Below are 18,734 nucleotides of genomic sequence, written 5' to 3' on the forward strand. Positions count from 1 at the left end.
AATTATATGATCTTTTAATAATAATACAAAGTTGAACTTAAAATTTAAATTATTACTTACCCGAAAACTTCCAAAATAGTCTTTCTTTTTATAAAATCCGCATACTTTTTCTTCACTCTGTCATTTTGCCGGTAATACCCAGTAGTGTTGGGAGAGTAACGAGTATTTGATTACAAGTACTCGTTACTGGCTAATTTTTTGAGTACTCGTTACAATTAAATAAGTACTCAATATCTTCAGTACAATCCAATTAAAAAATTGATTGAAACTGAAAATATAATCAGTAAACAAGTACATACGGCCGTAAGTTCGGCCAGGCCGAATCTTATGTACCCTCCACCATGGATTGCGTAGCAACTTCTACAAAAGACACAATCGTACTACTTTAGTGTGGTAATACTTTGAAATGTTTTTCCTTTAAGGTAAGTACTATGTTCGCTTTTCGCGTTGAAATTTTCGCGGTTACTTTATTAAAACAGTTCAATATGAAGCAGATAAATTAACTCAATTGATGTGCAATTTCTTGTTCCTCTATATTTCGGCAAGACTTTACAGGAATATGTCTGTTTTCATTTATAATTTTGATTATTTCAGGAAAAGTAATCGCGAAAATAAAGTGATTTTCAACTCGAAAACCGAACATAGTACACACCTTTATAAGCACTTCAAAACGAGTCGTTTTCGCCATACTAAAAAACAAGTTCAAAACACAAGTTTTCCTCCAAAACACGTCAATTTTAGAATGTGAACCCACCTAGTTTGGAATTTACCCCGAACAACATACCCTATTCCCAATATAAGGTGAGTATTAAACTCACCTTAAAGGTGAGTACTATGTTCGGTTTTTTCACCAAAACACAAAATCAAAAGTACAATTATATTTATGAAGACGATTATATTTTGATCAAGTCTTGCCAAATAATGGATGGAAAAGATCCAAGGAATTGATTGCAAATAATGTTATATTTCTAAATTAATTAATTAAAAAAAGTAACGATGAAAGCAAACTGGTTTTCAGCTTGAAAACTGAACATAGTACTCAGCTTTAAGGTAAGGGAGCCACCGTAGTGCAATGGTTAGCATGCCCGCCTTGCATACACAAGGTCGTGGGTTCGATTCCTGCTTCGACCGAACACCAAAAATTTTTTCAGCGGTGGATTATCCCACCTCAGTAATGCTGGTGACATTTCTGAGGGTTTTCAAAGCTTCTCTAAGTGGTTTCACTGCAATGTGGAACGCCGTTCGGACTCGGCTATAAAAAGGAGGTCCCTTGTCATTGAGCTTAACATGGAATCGGGCAGCACTCAGTGATAAGAGAGAAGTTCACCAATGTGGTATCACAATGGACTGAATAGTCTAAGTGAGCCTGATACATCGGGCTGCCACCTAACCTAACCTAACCTAACCTAAGGTAAGTACTATGTTCGCTTTTCGCGTTGAAATTTTCGTGGTTACTTTATTAAAACAGCTCAACACAAAGCAGATAAATTGACTCAATTGATGCGCAGTTTCTTGTTCCTCTAGATTTCGACAAGACGTTACAGGAATAAGTTTGTTATCAATTATAATTTTGATTATTTAAAGAAAATTAGTCGCGAAAATAAAGTGGTTTTCAACTCGAAAACCGAACATAGTACCCACCATTAGCCGCTAAAATCGTCATTTTTTCACGATTACTTTTCTTTAATAATCCATTTTAAGGAATACAAACTTTGTGAAAATGTGCTTTGGGCTATCCCCCCTCAAATTATAATGAAATCTGCAACAAATATGTATAATTTTATGTCTTTTTTTACTGATTTAGTTTTCACTTTAGTGAAAAAATTACGATTTTAAGGTAAGTACTATGTTCGGTTTTTTCACCAAAACACTAAATTATAAGTACAAATATATTTATGAAGATGATTATATTTTGATGAGAAAGATAAAATTATTTGCAATCAATTCCTTAGATCTTTTCCATCCATTATTTGGCAAGACTCGATCAAAATACAATAGTCTTCATAAATATATTTGTACTTTTACTTAAGTGTTTTGGTGAAAAAGCCGAACATAGTACTCACCTTAAGCCGCTAAATTTCACTAAAGTGGAAACTAAATCAGTAAAAAAGCCATAAAATTATACATATTTGTTGCAGATTTCATGATAACTTGATTTGCTATACCATAGCAAATTTTCACAAAGTTTGTATTCCTTAAAATGGATTATTAAATGGGAATTTCGAGATTCCATGGCAACCGTCAAACTAAAACATCTCAACTCGGTGTGAACGGTGAAATGTTTTGGAAAAGAGAATGAGGAAAACGAGTCAGTGGGAACATAGCATAAGGTTTTGAATTCTACTGTTGAGGGTAATGTCTGTTTTTTGTTGCGAACGCGATTTTCTCAACAATTTCGCAATTTGAATTCTAATCTAATTCTTTGAATGCGTTTTGAATATAAGCATTTCTCCAATGCTTGTATTTATTGGGGTACGAAGCACATTAGCTCTATTCGCATACTAGTGATTTATTATTATTTATATTTATTGTAGAAATGACCAAGCCTTTAGGCCAATATAAAATGTATAACAAATTTTACACATATTTTTGAGACAATGTGTGAAATTTTCACTGCATTGAAAGTAATCAAAACTGTGCAAAAAATTTCAAATACATGTATATATACATTTCCTTTTTTTCTGCAAATGCGAACAGGCAAGTCATAAAAAAATATTTTCAATGTAAACAGCTCTTATAATGCAATAATTGTACAATTATTCATCCAATAAGAATAACAATATAACAATCAGCTGACAACATTTATTAGACTACTTTTAACCGAAAGAGGCGAAGAAGCGTAGATAAAAAGTAATCGACTGAAAACAGCCGATAGACAAAATCTAAGAGAATAAATACCACAAATATTTATATTAAATCTTTTTCCAAAACCATTTTGGTCTTAAATGCAAAAGAAACCTTTCCACGTATAACAAAAAAATAGGCATTTATTGTCGATATATATGGCGACGAGCATTTGCCAACAAATGGATGAAGTTGTTGAGAAGTATGTATTTGCACAATTTCATTCGTGTTGGTTGCAGTCGGTAGCGGTGCTTTGTTTATACTCTGAGAGTTGACGGAGCGCGTTTGTGTGAGTGTGCAAAAATTTTCTAGAAGAAATAATTTTTTGCAATTTTAAAAGTAGCTAAATTTCCAAAAATAAAATACAATATTTGAAAAAATCGTAGTTTGCTTTGAGAACTTTCTTGAAGATTCCATATTGGCAATGAAATGTTCGATAATATTCTTAGCAAGTTGAGAAAACGAAGACGTCTGGATGATTCCAATAACGAAACACATAATAATAGTGCATCTAGTAGTAGCGGATTCGGAGAGAATGTTGCGTCCAATATAAATGCAATGTGGGATCATTTGTTTGGGCAAAGTGATGAAGCTGAAAACACCTCCAACAATTCTCGAAACATAAGCAGAGACACCGCAAACCGTGACGAGATAGAGAGGTAACAATAAAATAAAAGAATCTGTGTATTTTCGTATTTTTCAGATAAATCTATTAAACCTCATACTCCACATAATTCCGGAAGCTGTTTGGGAATATTGATAAAAATACAAATTTTGCTGTAACGTAAACGAGCATTTGTGAATAGCCGCCCACCTACATAGGTTTTGCTTCGCAGTGCTTCGGTTCAAAACGAAAGACGAAAGCGATTGAATTTAGTAATAGACTGTAAACAGTAGTAGAGATAAACGGATCTGATCATAAGAGCTCGAGTAACATTTTAGTGTCTGTGTGAAGTGTATACAACGAATTGCAGCAGTTCGGGGAAGAAATGGAAATTGACCCATCTCCTGTACCACCACCTCAGGAGTATTCAGATAATCCCAACGTGCCTTATCAATCGGAGTCGTCTATGAACTTTGATTATTTGCACGGACTACACGCAGAATCTTCGATGGATTCCTCTAACAGAATCCATATGGGATCTCCTCGGCCTTTTGCAGGCATTGGCAGCGGTGGCGGCTCATCCAACCACGGGGGCCATGTAGACGATAGAGTGATAGACAGGTGGTTACTCTAATTGGATATAATATCAACGTATTTCGTTGTCTTTTTAAGTTTTGGAATAGAAACAGGTTTTTGTTCGTAAATGCAATCGTTTTGCGCTTTGTTTTCAAAGCAAAACTAAAAATATCTTGGAAACACGTCAAAGTGACACCCACTACTTTACAAAAATCTGTTGAAAATTTTCAAGCAATGGCTTTTTCCCCTCCACAATTACTTCCTAATATGGATAACATAACAAAAAAGGCCACTATAAACCACATCCACTTTTTTTTATTAACTACGTTTTTTAAACAACAAATGTAGATGTCTTTATTAGTATTTTAGAAGAATTTTGATTGCATACTTATATTGAACACTTCATATATTTTTTCTTTTTGTTATTCATGTACTTATTTTGCACTATGTATTCCACATATCAAACCTACAATCCATTCGAATCCGAATATAATAAAAATGCGGCAGACCTTTCAATCTAAATGAAAGGTAATTATTGTAATTTTGAATGTTCGTTTTTCATATTATGATATGATGCCACACTAATATTTGAGAATATGAATTTATTCATTTGATGTTGTTTTTTGCAGATTCGTAACAGTATTGGATCAGTTGGACTCTAGGGTGGAGAAGTTTCGAAAGGACGCTCTTGGATTACAAGAAAAACGTGATTTTTTGCTGATGTCCATAGACCTAATAAAAAGCAATGATCTGATGCAAAATCTCTCCGAATGTAAGTAACAAAAGAATATATGAAATAGAACATTGGTAGACAGCTATGGAAAATCCATATACATATGTGTGAGCCATAAAGGCAATGTGATGAATGGATTTCAATTCCGGAATTAAATTTAAAGTCTACTTTCGACTTACACGACTTTTTGATTAATTATATTTTAGACTCAAGTTTGAAGAGAAATGCATATTCTCTCTCAATAATTAGGGATAATTTTCATTTTGTATTATATGATTTTCCTTTTTGTTAACACGTTTTTTATGAACTGAGTGCACAGGTAATTCAAGGGCACTAAAATGCTAAAACCATACAAGAATAGTAATAGAAATATACCCCCTATCTCATACGAAAGCTTTCTTTCGTATTCCAAACGAAAGAAAGGCTTTTTAATCTTCTATTTCGAAACACAAGTGACTTCATATTTTGCTGCCAGTAGGAGTCAAGGCACATTAAGGATGGTACTTTCAGTATTGTTAGAAGGAAATTTAAAACAGAGAAAATCTGGAGATATATACATCGAAATATGAGGAAATATGTTACAATTCCCAAGAATAAATTACGTAATTTACGTAATTCTTACCATTAATTATAAGGACCATTTTTCGATACTTTTCTGTCATCTTTTTAAAGCAAATTGGATATTTAAAAATTGTTTGTATGAAATATTATTTAGAATTTTTATTTTTCACAATTGCCAGATAAAAATTGACGTAGCTAGCAACATTCTCCTAAGGGGTGAAACCTTCAATGTATGCTCATTGTTACAGTACCTCAAAAAGATAAAATTCGTGTAGATGGGAAGAACACAGAATATTTATTTTATTTATTATTTTATTTATTTAATCTTATATGAAAAATTGAACCAGCAATGTTGTATCAATAACGTTATATATACATATTTTTTTGTTTTGTTTCTTCTTTTTTTTTTGCATTATTACATGCTCGCATGTATGAAATTTGATGTTCTGGGATCCCATTGAAATTAAAATATATGTTTTATTCGCGAGTCAGGAGACTACTCATTTATTCAATGACATATAATCATAGTTTGAGGAAATACTTCATATCATTACTAAAATATATTTGAATATAAACAAATAGTGACTATCAAAATTATACATACCACGAAAAAAATGCAATCAGTCGATAACTTGAAAGTTCCTTCCCTAATAGTCCTTGGTAAAAATTTATATTGTATTTGAATTTGAATGAATTTTCAAGCCAAACAATTTTAACTTACTCATTTTTTATAATTTATTCTCATATAACGTATATAAACTTTAAAAATAGAATAACCCAAATCAATTCGAATTCGAGTGACAGCTTTCGAATAGGGTTTCGTTCGATTGACGAGAACAAGGCATTATTTTTTGAGTAATTTTTCTATTCCATTTATGGGATATTAATTTTATTTATTTTTTGCAGCCGAACGTGAAGAAATTGGGTGTTACATTCATCGTGTGAACTCGCGTCTTTCTACAGTTGAATTGCATGTGCGTACAGTGCGAGACCAATCGCAAGAAGATTCCTTGAGTCAAATTAATGCTCTCATAGATATGATGATAACTTTAGGCGATCCAACCCTATCGCGCCAAAAGTGTCAGATGTATTTGAATGCCTGTTGCAGTGCTAGCGAAACTGGAAATTTGCCAACATATAGTGAGGATGCCATAGACATGGATGCCGGTCCAGTAGACAAGAAGTTTGAAAGTGTTCTCCTTGGCTGTACTCTGGACGATCAGAAAAACATCAAAAAACGTTTACAAGCTTTGATGGGATATCTAAATAAACAAATTATTCATCATTGAGACTTTACGCTTCAACTTAGTCATCTTCATAATTATTATTTTAGATTTATTTTTTTATTTTACAAAATCAATAATTGTATTATCTGCCAATAAAGAAACCGCTGGGATTCAAGGCGGCCACATTAACATGCTGTTTAATATAAATGTACTCTTAATATAGCCAATAAGATATTTGTTTCACCAATTAAATCGAAAATTCCCTGAATTTATTACCCTAAATTTGTGTATTTTGTTATATTGCTTTTCTATGGTATACGACTGAATTTTAAATGTTGAATGCGATAATTGGAAAATAAATGAAATATTCAAAAGAAAGACAAAGTAAAATGTGATGATCACTCTTTATTGTTAATAACCAGATGTACATTGATCTTGTGGTTTCAGCCATCTATCGGATAGCAACCACACGGATCCCCCACTCCCAAAGAAAATCTGTTGTATATTTTTTGATGTCATATGGATAATTTCACTGTCTTCAGTGGTTATGTGTTCCATATATTCACAACGCACAACGGCACCAAATTTCGTAACAACATAGAACAGTACCCCATAGGGATCGACCATTAGTCCACGGGTTGGACCGAGTAATGTCCCAACAAGATGCATCTCTATGGTGTCCGTGTAAAGCAATGTAGAATTATGAAATACATTAGGTGCGGTATATAAGTTGCCATCTTCATCAGATATAATAATATCACCATGCATGCTAAATGTTAAATCTCTTGGCTTAATGGGCAAAAATTCACGTATTGTTGAATATTTTTTACTTTTTAATAGCTTAGAATGCCATTTTTGTTCCAAAATATCGTACGCATATAATTGGCTATCGTCAGAGAGGACAAAATAAATAAATTTTTCACTACCACATGGAGACACCCGTGGCCCAAGCCCAATGTCGAGCACTTTTGATAAACCATCCGAACGTATATATCTTCCACAGTCAATACGTAAAACCTTAAAATATAAATCTCTTAGTAGCTAATACATTTTTTGGATGATTAATAAAAACCTCCATATTATTTCGGATTAAATCGAAGACTAAAAGTTTCGGATTGCATTTGAACTTATCAGTTTCGTTATACCCAGGCCACCCAATATCCATTACCCAAAGGCGTGATAGCGAGTCAACTTGAGACCACGTTGCCTACGAGAAAATTTATAAATTTTAACCACTTTGTAACAATGGAATGTAAATAAATCATTTGTCTTCCTATACCTGTTGTATAAGTCCACATTCCTTGTGTAAGCCGTTGGCGTGCGAGTCCCTGTGAGGGTAGAGTATAGGGGATAAGCTGGATAAATAATTGTCGGGCCATTGCGTTTCGATTAGAGTTGGAAAGGTTTTACTTTCTACTGTAATACTAAGAAATACTTTTGCAAAATGGGTCGACAAGTGCAGTACACGGTATGACTCATTTAAGCCACACTGAGCCAAAAGCCAAGCCCAACTTCTTCCGAAACAACATAAAATACATAGCACTGAGCCAATGGAAACCATATCGTTAAATATAACAGAGACAAGAAAATTCCACTAATGACTTATTGAAAGATAGTGCATAATAATTTGTAGATGCATACGTGTAGGAACATACGAAATGCTATGCTTGTATTGTGATGATCTTGGCAAAAAGTGTTTTTTTTTTTTTTGAAAAAGAGTAGAGAATAACTATTCGATAATAATCAATAAAGTAACATTACTCATGCCACTTTCTTAAGAGAACTAGTACATGAAATAGGTGTTGGGGTACATAGCAGACAAAGGTTCGTTAAAGACATCTTTAGAAGAAATATTGATCCTAGGGCTCACATTATACACACGCACACACACATACATATATATATATATATATATATATATATATATATATATATATATATATATATATATATATATATATATATATATATATATATATATATATATATATATATATATATATATATATATATATATATATATATATATATATATATATATATATATATATATATATATATATATATATATATATATATATATATATATATATATATATATATATATATGTGTGTGTGTGTGTGTGTGTGTGTGTATAATGTGAGCCCTAGGATCAATATTTCTCACATTTGATCCTAGGGCTCACATTATACACAATCAATTCAATTCTATCATCTATTTAATCAATTGATACCTTGGAAATAAACTACAGCGAAACTAAAGTATTTACAAAAATGCCAAAATATCTAACAAATATAATTGCTCATACAACTAATTGTTCAAACATTTACAATAATAGTGGTCCTTTTTCAATAGACAATAATTTTTTTTTTGTCAAACTACTGTTAAACAAAATGAATGTTTTTTTAATTAAATTTGTTATCAGGCTCAGGAGAAAAAATGTTTTAACAGCACCATGTTTGTTGAAAATTCGAAAATATTCATTGTTTGTTTGACGCATCAACATTTTATACACTGGAAGCTTCGATATTAAATATTGGAGTACAATACAGTAGTAGAAGCTATTTAACAATTATATGCTATGATCCATTTTATTGATATAATATTCTCTATAGATTAATCGCTTGACACACATCGAAATGGTATGAGTAATTCAGATTAGATATAATGCTTTATTCGTCAATTATTTAGTTGGGTAGTTCGCTCTAGAGCTCATGAAAATTTTATAGTATCCAAAATCAACGAATCGGCCTAAATCGAAAATAAATAAATAAAACAACTAAAACTTAAAAGTTTATATAAAGTCTATAAGTAAATCAAAGTTTATTTTTATGCGAAATTGGAATTAAACTCTCATATTGATTATGTTTTGCAAAAGTCTTATACAACTTTGGCATTTATTAAAAGAAATTGCAGCGAGTTTAGCAATCCCTAAACTCTTAAAGTTTTGTATTCTTCATTTGTGCGCTCTAAGCTTGAGTATGCGTCTATAGTGTGGAATCCTGTTTATAACACTCACATTGATAGAATTGAAAGACTTCAGAAGAAATTTATTACATTTACGCTCAGGAATATTAATTTTGCAGATCCTCTTCCAATATATGAGGCACGTTGTAGACTTATACATTTGGAAATGTTGGCGAATAGATGAGCTAAAAGTTCTGTAATGTTCTTATATAACTTGATCAATGGAAAAATAGATTGCCCTCTTCTTCTAAGTAAAATTGCTTTTAATGTCCCAGTCAGAATACTTTAAAATTTCTCTTCATAGATGTAACTATCCATGTAATGAACCATTGATTAGATCTTTAAAGGAAATTAATGTTTTGAATTCTAAATGTGAAATTGATTTTTCATTTCCTTTGAATATGTTTGTAAATATTTTAGATTTATATTACTTTTAGGTTAAGTAAGTCTGTAAGGGTCAATGGGAGCCACCGTGGTGCAATGGTTAGCATGCCCGCTTTGCATACACAAGGTCGTGGGTTCGATTCCTGCTTCGACCGAACACCAAAAAGTTTTTCAGCGGTGGATTATCCCACCTCAGTAATGCTGGTGACATTTCTGAGGGTTTCAAAGCTTCTCTAAGTGGTTTCACTGCAATGTGGAACGCCGTTCGGACTCGGCTATAAAAAGGAGGTCCCTGTCATTGAGCTTAACATGGAATCGGGCAGCACTCAGTGATAAGAGAGATGTTCACCAATGTGGTATCACAATGGACTGAATAGTCTAAGTGAGCCTGATACATCGGGCTGCCACCTAACCTAACCTAACCTAACCGAGGGTCACATATAAATAAGTTGATTGTATGTCTTTATTTGTGAAGTATAAATAATGAATCATTCATGACGAAAAGAATTTCCCTTGCCAATCTGTGTTAGAACAAATGCTCTAAATCTTCACTCTCGCAAATTTAAAAATGATAAAAATCATAACAATTATATTTGATTTATCTTACCTTTAACCATGTCGTTCGTCTCTTAATGAGTCTTATTGCTCCCCCTCAACCCACATATAAACAGAATGGCTTTTAGAGATAACGGCCAAGTTAGTTGTATTGGTGTATTTTGCAAACAGAGTCCGTACTGCCTACCTGCCTTCTACCACCTGCAAACCAGTGACTGTCTGATTCGTTCGCAACCTGCTCTCATGCAATTGAAAATGTTAAAAAAAAATTATCAGTACTGGTTGAAAATTATACTCTGATAATAACAGACGACACATGAACCATATATGGAACGTAGGTGTGAAGTCAGACAGTAGTATTAAAATCGAACACTGAGAAAGAAGTCATTTCTAAACGAGAAAAAAAGAAATAAAAAATATAAAAATGTGTAAAGCCTGTTGGGAAGTAATTAAATGTCCAGGAAAAGTTTTATGCTGGTAAGAAAAGCAATGTCTCATCATGTATATAGTTTGTAAACAACAATGCAATTCATATATATTTCACCATCAAAAATGTTGGAAACTGAAATCATGCCGTTCCTAATTCCTATGGTTCCCAAATGCATTTTTTTTTAAAGAATTCTTCTTGATTTATTTTCAGTTGCTGTGAATGTGCCTGCAATATGCTAATGGGTTTCATATGCTCGGCTGTGGTCCTCCTGGTTGTAATTGGTCTCATTGTCTATTTCACAGTCTATTATCACAAGGATAGTGGCGGTTCAGATGAAGGCCAAAGAATGACTGAAAAACTTATTCAGCAAGCTCCCCAAAATTTCCGAGATTTGTTTAAACCCCTAAATTAAGGCAATATATTTCAAAATCCATAATTCGTATGTACATTTCATTAACGTATAAGCTGTAAATAAAATATTATTGATCGTAGGTTAGCATACTAAATTGCCATATTGAAAGGAGATTTTTTACTACGTATGCTTTATCTGGATTCGACAAGTACACCTGTATTGAAAGCAAAAACAAAATTTAATCTAATCGCAATAGTATTTCCCAATCGAGGGGATTTTTTTCTTATCGCTTTAAAACAGCATATATGGCAGCCAATGAGTGGATGTATGTGAAAATCTCATAGATCTAAGTTGCATAAAACAACAGGATGGTAAATACAGTCAGATCGATCATTGTTTATAGATAAATGTATTTTTACAGCTGTAGAACTTCAAGGATACATACTATTTACCTCAATACATAAAGATCGTCACACCTCGAAATTGAAAAACAACTAAATAGTGACAGAAAATATGCAAACGTATCACCTAGTTCCATTGGGAAGGCAAGAAATTATCCATTTAGAAGATAAAAGCGAAAGTATGGATTTTGACCATTGGAACGTAAAGTAATTCAAGCTTTGATTGCTGTGTAATTTTAAAAGCATTTCTGGATACTTTCCACCATTGTTTTTAATAGGAATTAACAATAAATCGTTTCGTGAATGTCGATTTTCGAGTTATGTCGTTCTTGAGGAAATATGGCTTCCATATGTACATTAACGAGTATTTATGTATGTGAATGATATATGTATAGAAACAACCCTCAGATAAACGTATCTACTTGGCAAATATCATGAATTTCGTAGCATGTGTCCCATTCTCTCTTGTTGAATATCTACTTAAGAAGCGGTATAGGTATTTGTAAACAAAGGATCCTTTATTCATTTACTAGCATCTTGCTACCTGATCACGAAGAGTTAAAATTGCCAGTTTTTTTTGTTAATTTGCTAGTTGATTTCACAGTGTTAGAATTGCACCAATCCAAGAAGGAACGTCTTTATATAAACAGAACAGAGAATTATGGCATATTGTGAAAATTCAGAGGCCAGTGGATTTTATCAAACTGCTTTAGATTCTCTAATGGACAATTTATTTATTAGTTCTACACCAAATTTGGAATCAAATCCGGAATATTCAAGAAAAAAGAAGTGCCACGATGACCTAACGCCGGATCAAGATGAATTCTTTTCATTGTGTAACTCATTACCAAAATCAAATGATGTAAATTTGGAATCAAATCCGGAATATTCAAGAAAAAAGAAGTGCCACGATGACCTAACGCCGGATCAAGATGAATTCTTTTCATTGTGTAACTCATTACCAAAATCAAATGATGTAAAGAAAGCTATTGCTACAGAAATTGAAGGATCTGTGTCCTTAGAAGGTACACCAAAACGTGCCCTTGCAGGTTCTAGAAGGCAAAAACTCTTTGTTGAAAATGAAGCCAATGAATTTAAACCAAGAAGAAGAACTTCAAATTTAAAGGAGGACCTATCGCCTCAAACGCGACTCCTAAAAAAAGCAATTCTACGTATGGAAAGTTTGCAACGCAGACAGGATCGAATGGCACTAAATAAAAAACCAGTGCGCACATCTTTACGCATATAGAACTGAATATTCCCTAATCACATCTGGCATCAGAATGCAATAGGTTTGGTTCTGATGCAAATATTTTACAAATCAGTATGGAACAAGACGTGCAATTTTTGTATGTGCCATATTTTACATACGGTTGTTAAGTAATATGTGTATGTTGCATTAGGAACACGCACTTAACACCCTTATAGATTATTTATGCTTTATTAGTTACATCCAACCTCTTATGACTTTATTATTGTGCTTTATTAATTGTTAAGTTATTTAGTAATTTTATTGTTTGAAATTGGCAAGCAAAATATTTTATATATAGCCTACGTAGTGTTATTATTTAAGATTGCAAATAAAAAATATTTCATAATATGTATGTTGGTAGTCCCATTGATTTATTAACATTTTAATCATTATCCTGTGTATTTTTATGACCAACAAAATTGTTTCGCCCAATGTTTTTAATACCTATTGAATGTCATTCCATGAGGGATAAATTCGTGATGTCAGACATACTACTGCAATACTAGTTTGTTGACAATGTGGTGATTTTAGTCACATTCACAATGCCCATGTTACCTTTACAAAGAATACACGTGTAAAAAAAACACATACTGTATCCACATTGTCTTTGTTAAGCCTACAACGTGTATTTTTGATTTTTTTAATAATCTTATTTATATTTTAGAAATATTAGTAATCAAATTTGACATCAAGTCAACATTGTCTTATGTGAAAAATAGATTTTTCGAATAGATTTTAAAATAGTTTTTTTTTACAATCATCAAAAATTTTTGACGGTAAATTAAAATGTTATATAAAACGAAAACCTAACCAGTTGTGGGCGTTATACCATTCTACATTTCAGCTGCCATTATTAACATCAATATACATTATTCAAATGTCGCTTGATAGCTTTTGTCACGATTAGATAATATGAATAGTATTATCATCGTGGAAATCACCATATTACAATAATACAAAAAGAGCGTACTTTCGATGCGAGCTTCTCACTTGCTCAAAATAAGAGTAGATAACTTCCCATATAATAAAAAACAACTGGTATGTAACCAAATATTTTGGAAAAAACCTAATTAAATTGCATGCTGATAAGAGGTATCGACAAATACTTGTTGACTAAATTAGTTGCTCCCCTATATATTAGTGGGTTAATTTAAAACGAATTCTACCATTAAATCCCTAAAAATTTGTATTATTTGAAGTCAAGCCAACTGCCACAATATAGAAAAATATTTAAGAAGTCATTCATTCATACATTTTTTGTTTGTAAACAATTCTGAATCGTAGTTGCTCAGCACATGGCAGTTGAACAACTTTCCCATTCTCTCGCGACATCCAAAATGAAAAAAAAAAAATCTAGTCGAAAATATAATAGGCAAAGCTTTCCATAACTCAAGATCTTTTCTCTCGTTTATAAATTCGCACATAAATTTTGGTTTGTGTAAAAATAATAGGTTGGTCTGTAAATGAGTACTCGAATTTCTTCTTAGTTGTTGCGCTAGACACCTCTAGGCCTTTGATAGAAATATGTATGATTCCTTGTTTATATTTCCACACATATTTTGATGTTAGTGTGGCAAAAACCGAATAGACTTTTATTTGTGAAATCTTAGTAATTGGGTTATTCAGGTACAACCTAATATTTCTACATGCAACGCTCTAAAAGCAATCTTAAATAGTATCTTTAAAAAAGCGTTCTCTCGTCAATGAGAGAATCTGCCTGTTTTAAATCAAACGATAGAGAATCCGACTATAAATGCGTGAATATAGGCAAATAGCTCAACAGTTTTTTCGCATTAATAGAACTGAAAGTTTTAGAGTATTGTTTAGTTAACTTCAATTAATTCAAAATGTCTATTTCCATTAGTCCAGAAGATATCAATGCCCCACATCTCAAAGATTTGGTAAGTACAGAGAAAGAAGGTTACTAATAATAAAGGTTTCAATGTCAATGGCACTTCCTCGAATACTCAATGTCAACAGCCAACTGACACAGCTAGTCAGCTGCTGCCATACTATTCTATCGTAAAATTTCATTGTCAGTTGGTAATAATAATCGACGCAATTTGCACAACAAATAAATTAGATTAGTAATGTTCAGGAATTTGCTCAGCTTTATACGTTTCGATGGTAGAGGTTTTGGGGTCAGTGGTAAAAATATAATGGCCCCGGGTAGATTAAAGGATAAAGTAAACATAAATTCAGTAATTTCAATATGTTCAATAAATACGTAATAGAAAATGACAAGATGGACATTTATCTTGACCTTTCCGAAACAGGTTAAAGAGTATTGTTACGCCAATTTTAAGGGAATGGAGTTCTCTTGTTCTTTGTGCATATGTATTAGTACATAATATGTAATTTTACTTCTTTTCATCTTCTTCGCCAACTTGTGTGTACGAGCCCCGTCGGTCTCATTGCAAATCGATCTTTCTTAGAACTCTGGTGCTTCATTCCTTTGGCAATGAAAATCTTTTTCATTCCGCTTTTGGCGATGTGTATTTATGGAGATGCGAGTGCATTTTTCAATGAATTTGCATTTTGCAATTCCAGTTCGTTCAATAGTGTTATTAAGATTTTCGTAAAAATAATCCCTGAATGTAGTAGTGAAGGTATGTTGATGATTTACATATATTTTTCCAGAGTATTGTGCGAAATGAACAAAAGGAGTTGAATATAAGTCCGGTCCATAAACTGGATAAACCATTCAAAACGGCTACATTTGGAATGGGTTGTTTTTGGGGAGCTGAATCTTTATATGGTGGAACGAAGGGTATTATCCGAACAACTGTTGGTTATGCGGGAGGAGTCAAGGATGGTCCAACGTACCGTAATTTGTAAGTTTAAAGAGGAAGAACCGATCGCAATTAACATGGTTTTTTGTTTGTTTCATTTCTTTTTATCCAAAATCGTTTCCCATTATTTAAAAATCTGTCTTCTATGCTTGTCTTTTCTTTCACTCTTGCTGCTAACACTTTCTTCTCTGCTTTCTAACAAATTACTATATATTCAGAGGTGATCACACAGAGGTACTTGAAATTGATTTCGACCCAGAAGTGATTTCCTTCCAAGAGCTTCTCAAACTTTTCTGGAATAATCACGAGTATGGCCTCACCACACCAATCAAAAGGCAATACATGTCCCTAATTCTGTATCACGACGATGATCAGAAAAAAATTGCTGAGGAATCAAAAAAAGAAGAACAAATAAAAAGGGCACCAGAAACTATAACAACAGAAATTAGAGCCAAATCAACCTTTTATCCAGCTGAGGAGTAAGTATTTACCAAATATTTATTAAAATATTCTGCTAAATTTTTTATTTTCAACCATAGCTATCATCAAAAGTACCGCTTACAGGGGCATAGAGATCTATGCGAGACTTTGAATTTGAACTCGAAGCTTTTGCAGACTTCCTATGTTGCAACCAAATTGAATGGTTACTTATCGGGTATTGGTGGACTAGAGCAATTTAAGGCAGAAGTCGATTCTATGGGTCTAACCCCTACCCAAAAAGAATACTGCAACTACTATGTTGAGAAGAATGAAGGTCAAGGTCTATATTGCTGATATAACTCAGTAGATGAGACAGGCTGTTCCACAATAAATGTTAAATTAAAAAAGTACACGTCCTAAATATGTCCATGTGCATGTTTATATGAATATATGTCATTTATAAAAGTGAAAGATGAAAAAAGTCAATATTTTTGATCAACTTTAAGATTGTGATGGAAATTTTCATGTATAAAAAAATCCATATTTATTTTACACAATATGGATACCTTTTCATTTATGAATTATATCATTTTTGTCTAAGTTGAATTTATCTAATAAATATAAATACGACCAGCAGAAAAAATTTGTCAAAACAGCAAAACAAAAAAGGTCTGCTGGCGACTACATTCGTTGTTTAGTGAAATAGCATACATTGTTATTTTTTAAACTCAATTATCCTAAACCATGTTTAATTTTCGCTCAAAAAACACAAAAGGTACTATCGTAACGAATAAAAATATATCCAAAATATGCCTTATAAAAGCGTAAAATTTGAATATTTTTGGGAGGTGTTAAGAATACTAGAAAGCTAGCTCTTGTAAATCCTTTGGCTAAATTTTTACGAATTGGTTGCTAGATCATTACTTACATGCACCGACTGTTTTCCGCACTCTTATTGCCGTAGAATTTCAAAATAGTCGGATCTGAATATGGACAGCAATGATTGATAATACCGAAGTTTGCCATTGTGGCACATATCGATAAACAAAATTTCAACATTACATACCTAAACTAAGACCTCTGTGTCACAAAGTTACAATTAAAATTTCATTATAGTTCAAATGGAATTTTTATTTATTAGGCTCGAATTTTATTCGTGATAAACGAAGAATAAAATCCAAAAGGAACATTTGTATTTTAATCTCCTTAGGATTGTCTGTCACATAGAAGCCAGCTACACATGCTTTATGTAGAGTCGATTGCTGGTCGCGAACCTTCTCGTCAAGCAATGCTATCAACTTCATATCGGTTTCTTTCATCTTTTTGGCATGCTTTATTTTCATCAAGTGCAATATATGTTGCAATTCCTCTGGATCGCTAATTTTTGAAATCCATTCTTGGACTTCAATTTCATATTCGTTCTGAACCTGTTCTCTCAGCTGATATAAATGTTTTTCTGTTACGTGTTGTATTTCCATTAGACCTTTTACTATTTCAAATATAGTGTCATTAAGGAGGGAATTTGCCAACTCGGTGAGGAGTTCATATGAAATTCTGGATTGGTAAACCCTTTAATTAAGAATATAAATGATTAAATCAATATGTATGGCTAAATTGGATTTTATGGATTCCTCTTCTATTTGTAAGAATTTTAATGTGTGCTGATTCTAACCAGGTAAAACTTTTGTTCCGGGACTTGAGACAAAGCCCTGCACAGGGTCAATAAAAAGTTTGTATAGCTCCTTTATTTATTATTTATTTACTTCTTTATTTATTTAAAGCGTTAAAATGGCACCAACATCATAAATAGTGGAGATATACTATTGACCTTTTGGAGGGATATATCTCAAGACCCGGATATTTCCGGGAAAAAGTTAAAATTTACCTTGTTAGAATCAGCAATAATAAATTCAAACAAATCGGTGAGGGGTGCATAATGTACTTACTCCGGCAACTGGTTTTGCATAGATTTGAGTTTGTCTACCAGGAAATACAATTTCCTTTGTAGGTATTCTGGTGAAAGTTCATCAATGGCAGGATCTACTTTATTGTCATTAGATTCTTCGTTTAGCACACAGTCCATTGTGTTTGGAAAAAGTCAGACTGTTTTATTTTTTTCCCCCCGTTGACCAGTTACTTCTGAGGAAGAGACTGTTTTATTTTAGTGTTGGGAAAGTAACGAGTATTTGATTACAAGTACTCGTTACTAGTAAAAGAGTACTCAATGCCAGTTTTTTTCTTCTGACGGTAAGTAAGTTGGCGGTTTGGAAGTAAAATTCTTGACTTCTTGGAAAATATTAATTGAAGTTTTCGAAAATCGTTTTATCAGTTAAAATAACACGAAAAGAATATATGGCTTCTTCCTTTGAAGAAAGTGAAAAATTTATCTGATTTCTTAAAAACGTTTGCATTTGAAAGCATCACATGGATCACGTCTCATGCGAATAGTATAAATAATAATGTCGTTGACTTCAGCTGGTTCAATCCAATTGTTTTCAGAGAAGGTACCCAAGCTTATTCAAAAACCCTTGGAAAATTTCAACATTGGGTCTCACGATAAAAATGATCGCTTAATATTTTCATCCACTGTCAATGGTGGATTTAAAAAGTTGGCAAATTGCAAGCATCAGTAATGC

The 18,734-nt window shown here is 32.6% G+C and overlaps 6 protein-coding genes and 1 long non-coding RNA gene across 21 annotated transcripts; 4 read left to right on the forward strand and 3 right to left on the reverse strand.

The window, feature by feature from the left end:
* Positions 1–2,842: 2,842 nt before the first annotated feature.
* LOC142236742 (BAG family molecular chaperone regulator 2) lies at positions 2,843–6,733 on the forward strand. Of its 6 annotated transcripts, none has more exons than XM_075308011.1 (5): positions 2,843–3,046; positions 3,522–4,069; positions 4,532–4,552; positions 4,654–4,796; positions 6,225–6,733. In XM_075308011.1, the coding sequence occupies exons 2-5, from the start codon at positions 3,834–3,836 to the stop codon at positions 6,605–6,607; spliced, it is 783 nt and encodes a 260-aa protein (XP_075164126.1). In that variant the 5' UTR covers positions 2,843–3,046; positions 3,522–3,833; the 3' UTR covers positions 6,608–6,733. The 6 variants fall into 6 exon arrangements, with proteins under 6 accessions (XP_075164126.1, XP_075164125.1, XP_075164129.1 ...); XM_075308010.1 differs by having other exon boundaries at positions 3,548–4,069; XM_075308012.1 differs by lacking the exon at positions 2,843–3,046 and adding an exon at positions 3,118–3,133 and having other exon boundaries at positions 3,548–4,069.
* On the reverse strand, positions 6,029–10,673 carry LOC142236746 (uncharacterized). Its single transcript, XR_012722177.1, has 2 exons — positions 10,504–10,673; positions 6,029–6,580 (listed from the first exon to the last, which is right to left on the reverse strand). It is a non-coding gene; the product is annotated as an uncharacterized LOC142236746 (long non-coding RNA).
* yellow-k (L-dopachrome tautomerase yellow-k) lies at positions 6,930–8,160 on the reverse strand. The gene is made up of 3 exons (XM_075308009.1): positions 7,824–8,160; positions 7,617–7,751; positions 6,930–7,561 (listed from the first exon to the last, which is right to left on the reverse strand). Exons 1-3 carry the CDS (start codon positions 8,103–8,105, stop codon positions 6,956–6,958), a joined length of 1,023 nt encoding a protein of 340 aa, XP_075164124.1. The 5' UTR covers positions 8,106–8,160; the 3' UTR covers positions 6,930–6,955.
* Positions 10,674–10,767: 94 nt separating the features above from the next.
* Positions 10,768–11,401, forward strand: mex1 (midgut expression 1). The gene is made up of 3 exons (XM_075308020.1): positions 10,768–10,928; positions 11,092–11,320; positions 11,374–11,401. The coding sequence occupies exons 1-2, from the start codon at positions 10,876–10,878 to the stop codon at positions 11,291–11,293; spliced, it is 255 nt and encodes an 84-aa protein (XP_075164135.1). The 5' UTR covers positions 10,768–10,875; the 3' UTR covers positions 11,294–11,320; positions 11,374–11,401.
* A 64-nt stretch (positions 11,402–11,465) lies between these two features.
* LOC142236744 (uncharacterized) lies at positions 11,466–13,238 on the forward strand. 3 transcript variants are annotated; one of them, XM_075308018.1, is made up of 2 exons: positions 11,466–11,604; positions 11,661–13,238. In XM_075308018.1, the coding sequence occupies exon 2, from the start codon at positions 12,296–12,298 to the stop codon at positions 12,881–12,883; it is 588 nt and encodes a 195-aa protein (XP_075164133.1). In that variant the 5' UTR covers positions 11,466–11,604; positions 11,661–12,295; the 3' UTR covers positions 12,884–13,238. The 3 variants fall into 3 exon arrangements, with proteins under 3 accessions (XP_075164133.1, XP_075164132.1, XP_075164131.1); XM_075308017.1 differs by having other exon boundaries at positions 11,467–11,604; positions 11,655–13,238; XM_075308016.1 differs by having other exon boundaries at positions 11,539–11,841; positions 11,913–13,238.
* Positions 13,239–14,627: 1,389 nt separating this feature from the next.
* MsrA (methionine sulfoxide reductase A) lies at positions 14,628–16,928 on the forward strand. 8 transcript variants are annotated; one of them, XM_075304732.1, is made up of 4 exons: positions 14,628–14,787; positions 15,527–15,708; positions 15,897–16,157; positions 16,218–16,928. In XM_075304732.1, the coding sequence occupies exons 1-4, from the start codon at positions 14,734–14,736 to the stop codon at positions 16,450–16,452; spliced, it is 732 nt and encodes a 243-aa protein (XP_075160847.1). In that variant the 5' UTR covers positions 14,628–14,733; the 3' UTR covers positions 16,453–16,928. The 8 variants fall into 8 exon arrangements, with proteins under 8 accessions (XP_075160847.1, XP_075160845.1, XP_075160846.1 ...); XM_075304730.1 differs by having other exon boundaries at positions 14,629–14,787; positions 15,527–15,720; XM_075304731.1 differs by lacking the exon at positions 14,628–14,787 and adding an exon at positions 14,887–15,027 and having other exon boundaries at positions 15,527–15,720.
* Positions 16,929–17,203: 275 nt separating this feature from the next.
* gdl (gonadal protein gdl) lies at positions 17,204–18,259 on the reverse strand. The gene is made up of 2 exons (XM_075307251.1): positions 18,045–18,259; positions 17,204–17,667 (listed from the first exon to the last, which is right to left on the reverse strand). The coding sequence occupies exons 1-2, from the start codon at positions 18,179–18,181 to the stop codon at positions 17,229–17,231; spliced, it is 576 nt and encodes a 191-aa protein (XP_075163366.1). The 5' UTR covers positions 18,182–18,259; the 3' UTR covers positions 17,204–17,228.
* Between the last annotated feature and the right edge of the window lie 475 nt (positions 18,260–18,734).

This window comes from Haematobia irritans, chromosome 4 (assembly GCF_050003625.1).
Source record: "Haematobia irritans isolate KBUSLIRL chromosome 4, ASM5000362v1, whole genome shotgun sequence".
In the NCBI taxonomy this organism is placed as follows: domain Eukaryota; kingdom Metazoa; phylum Arthropoda; class Insecta; order Diptera; family Muscidae; genus Haematobia; species Haematobia irritans.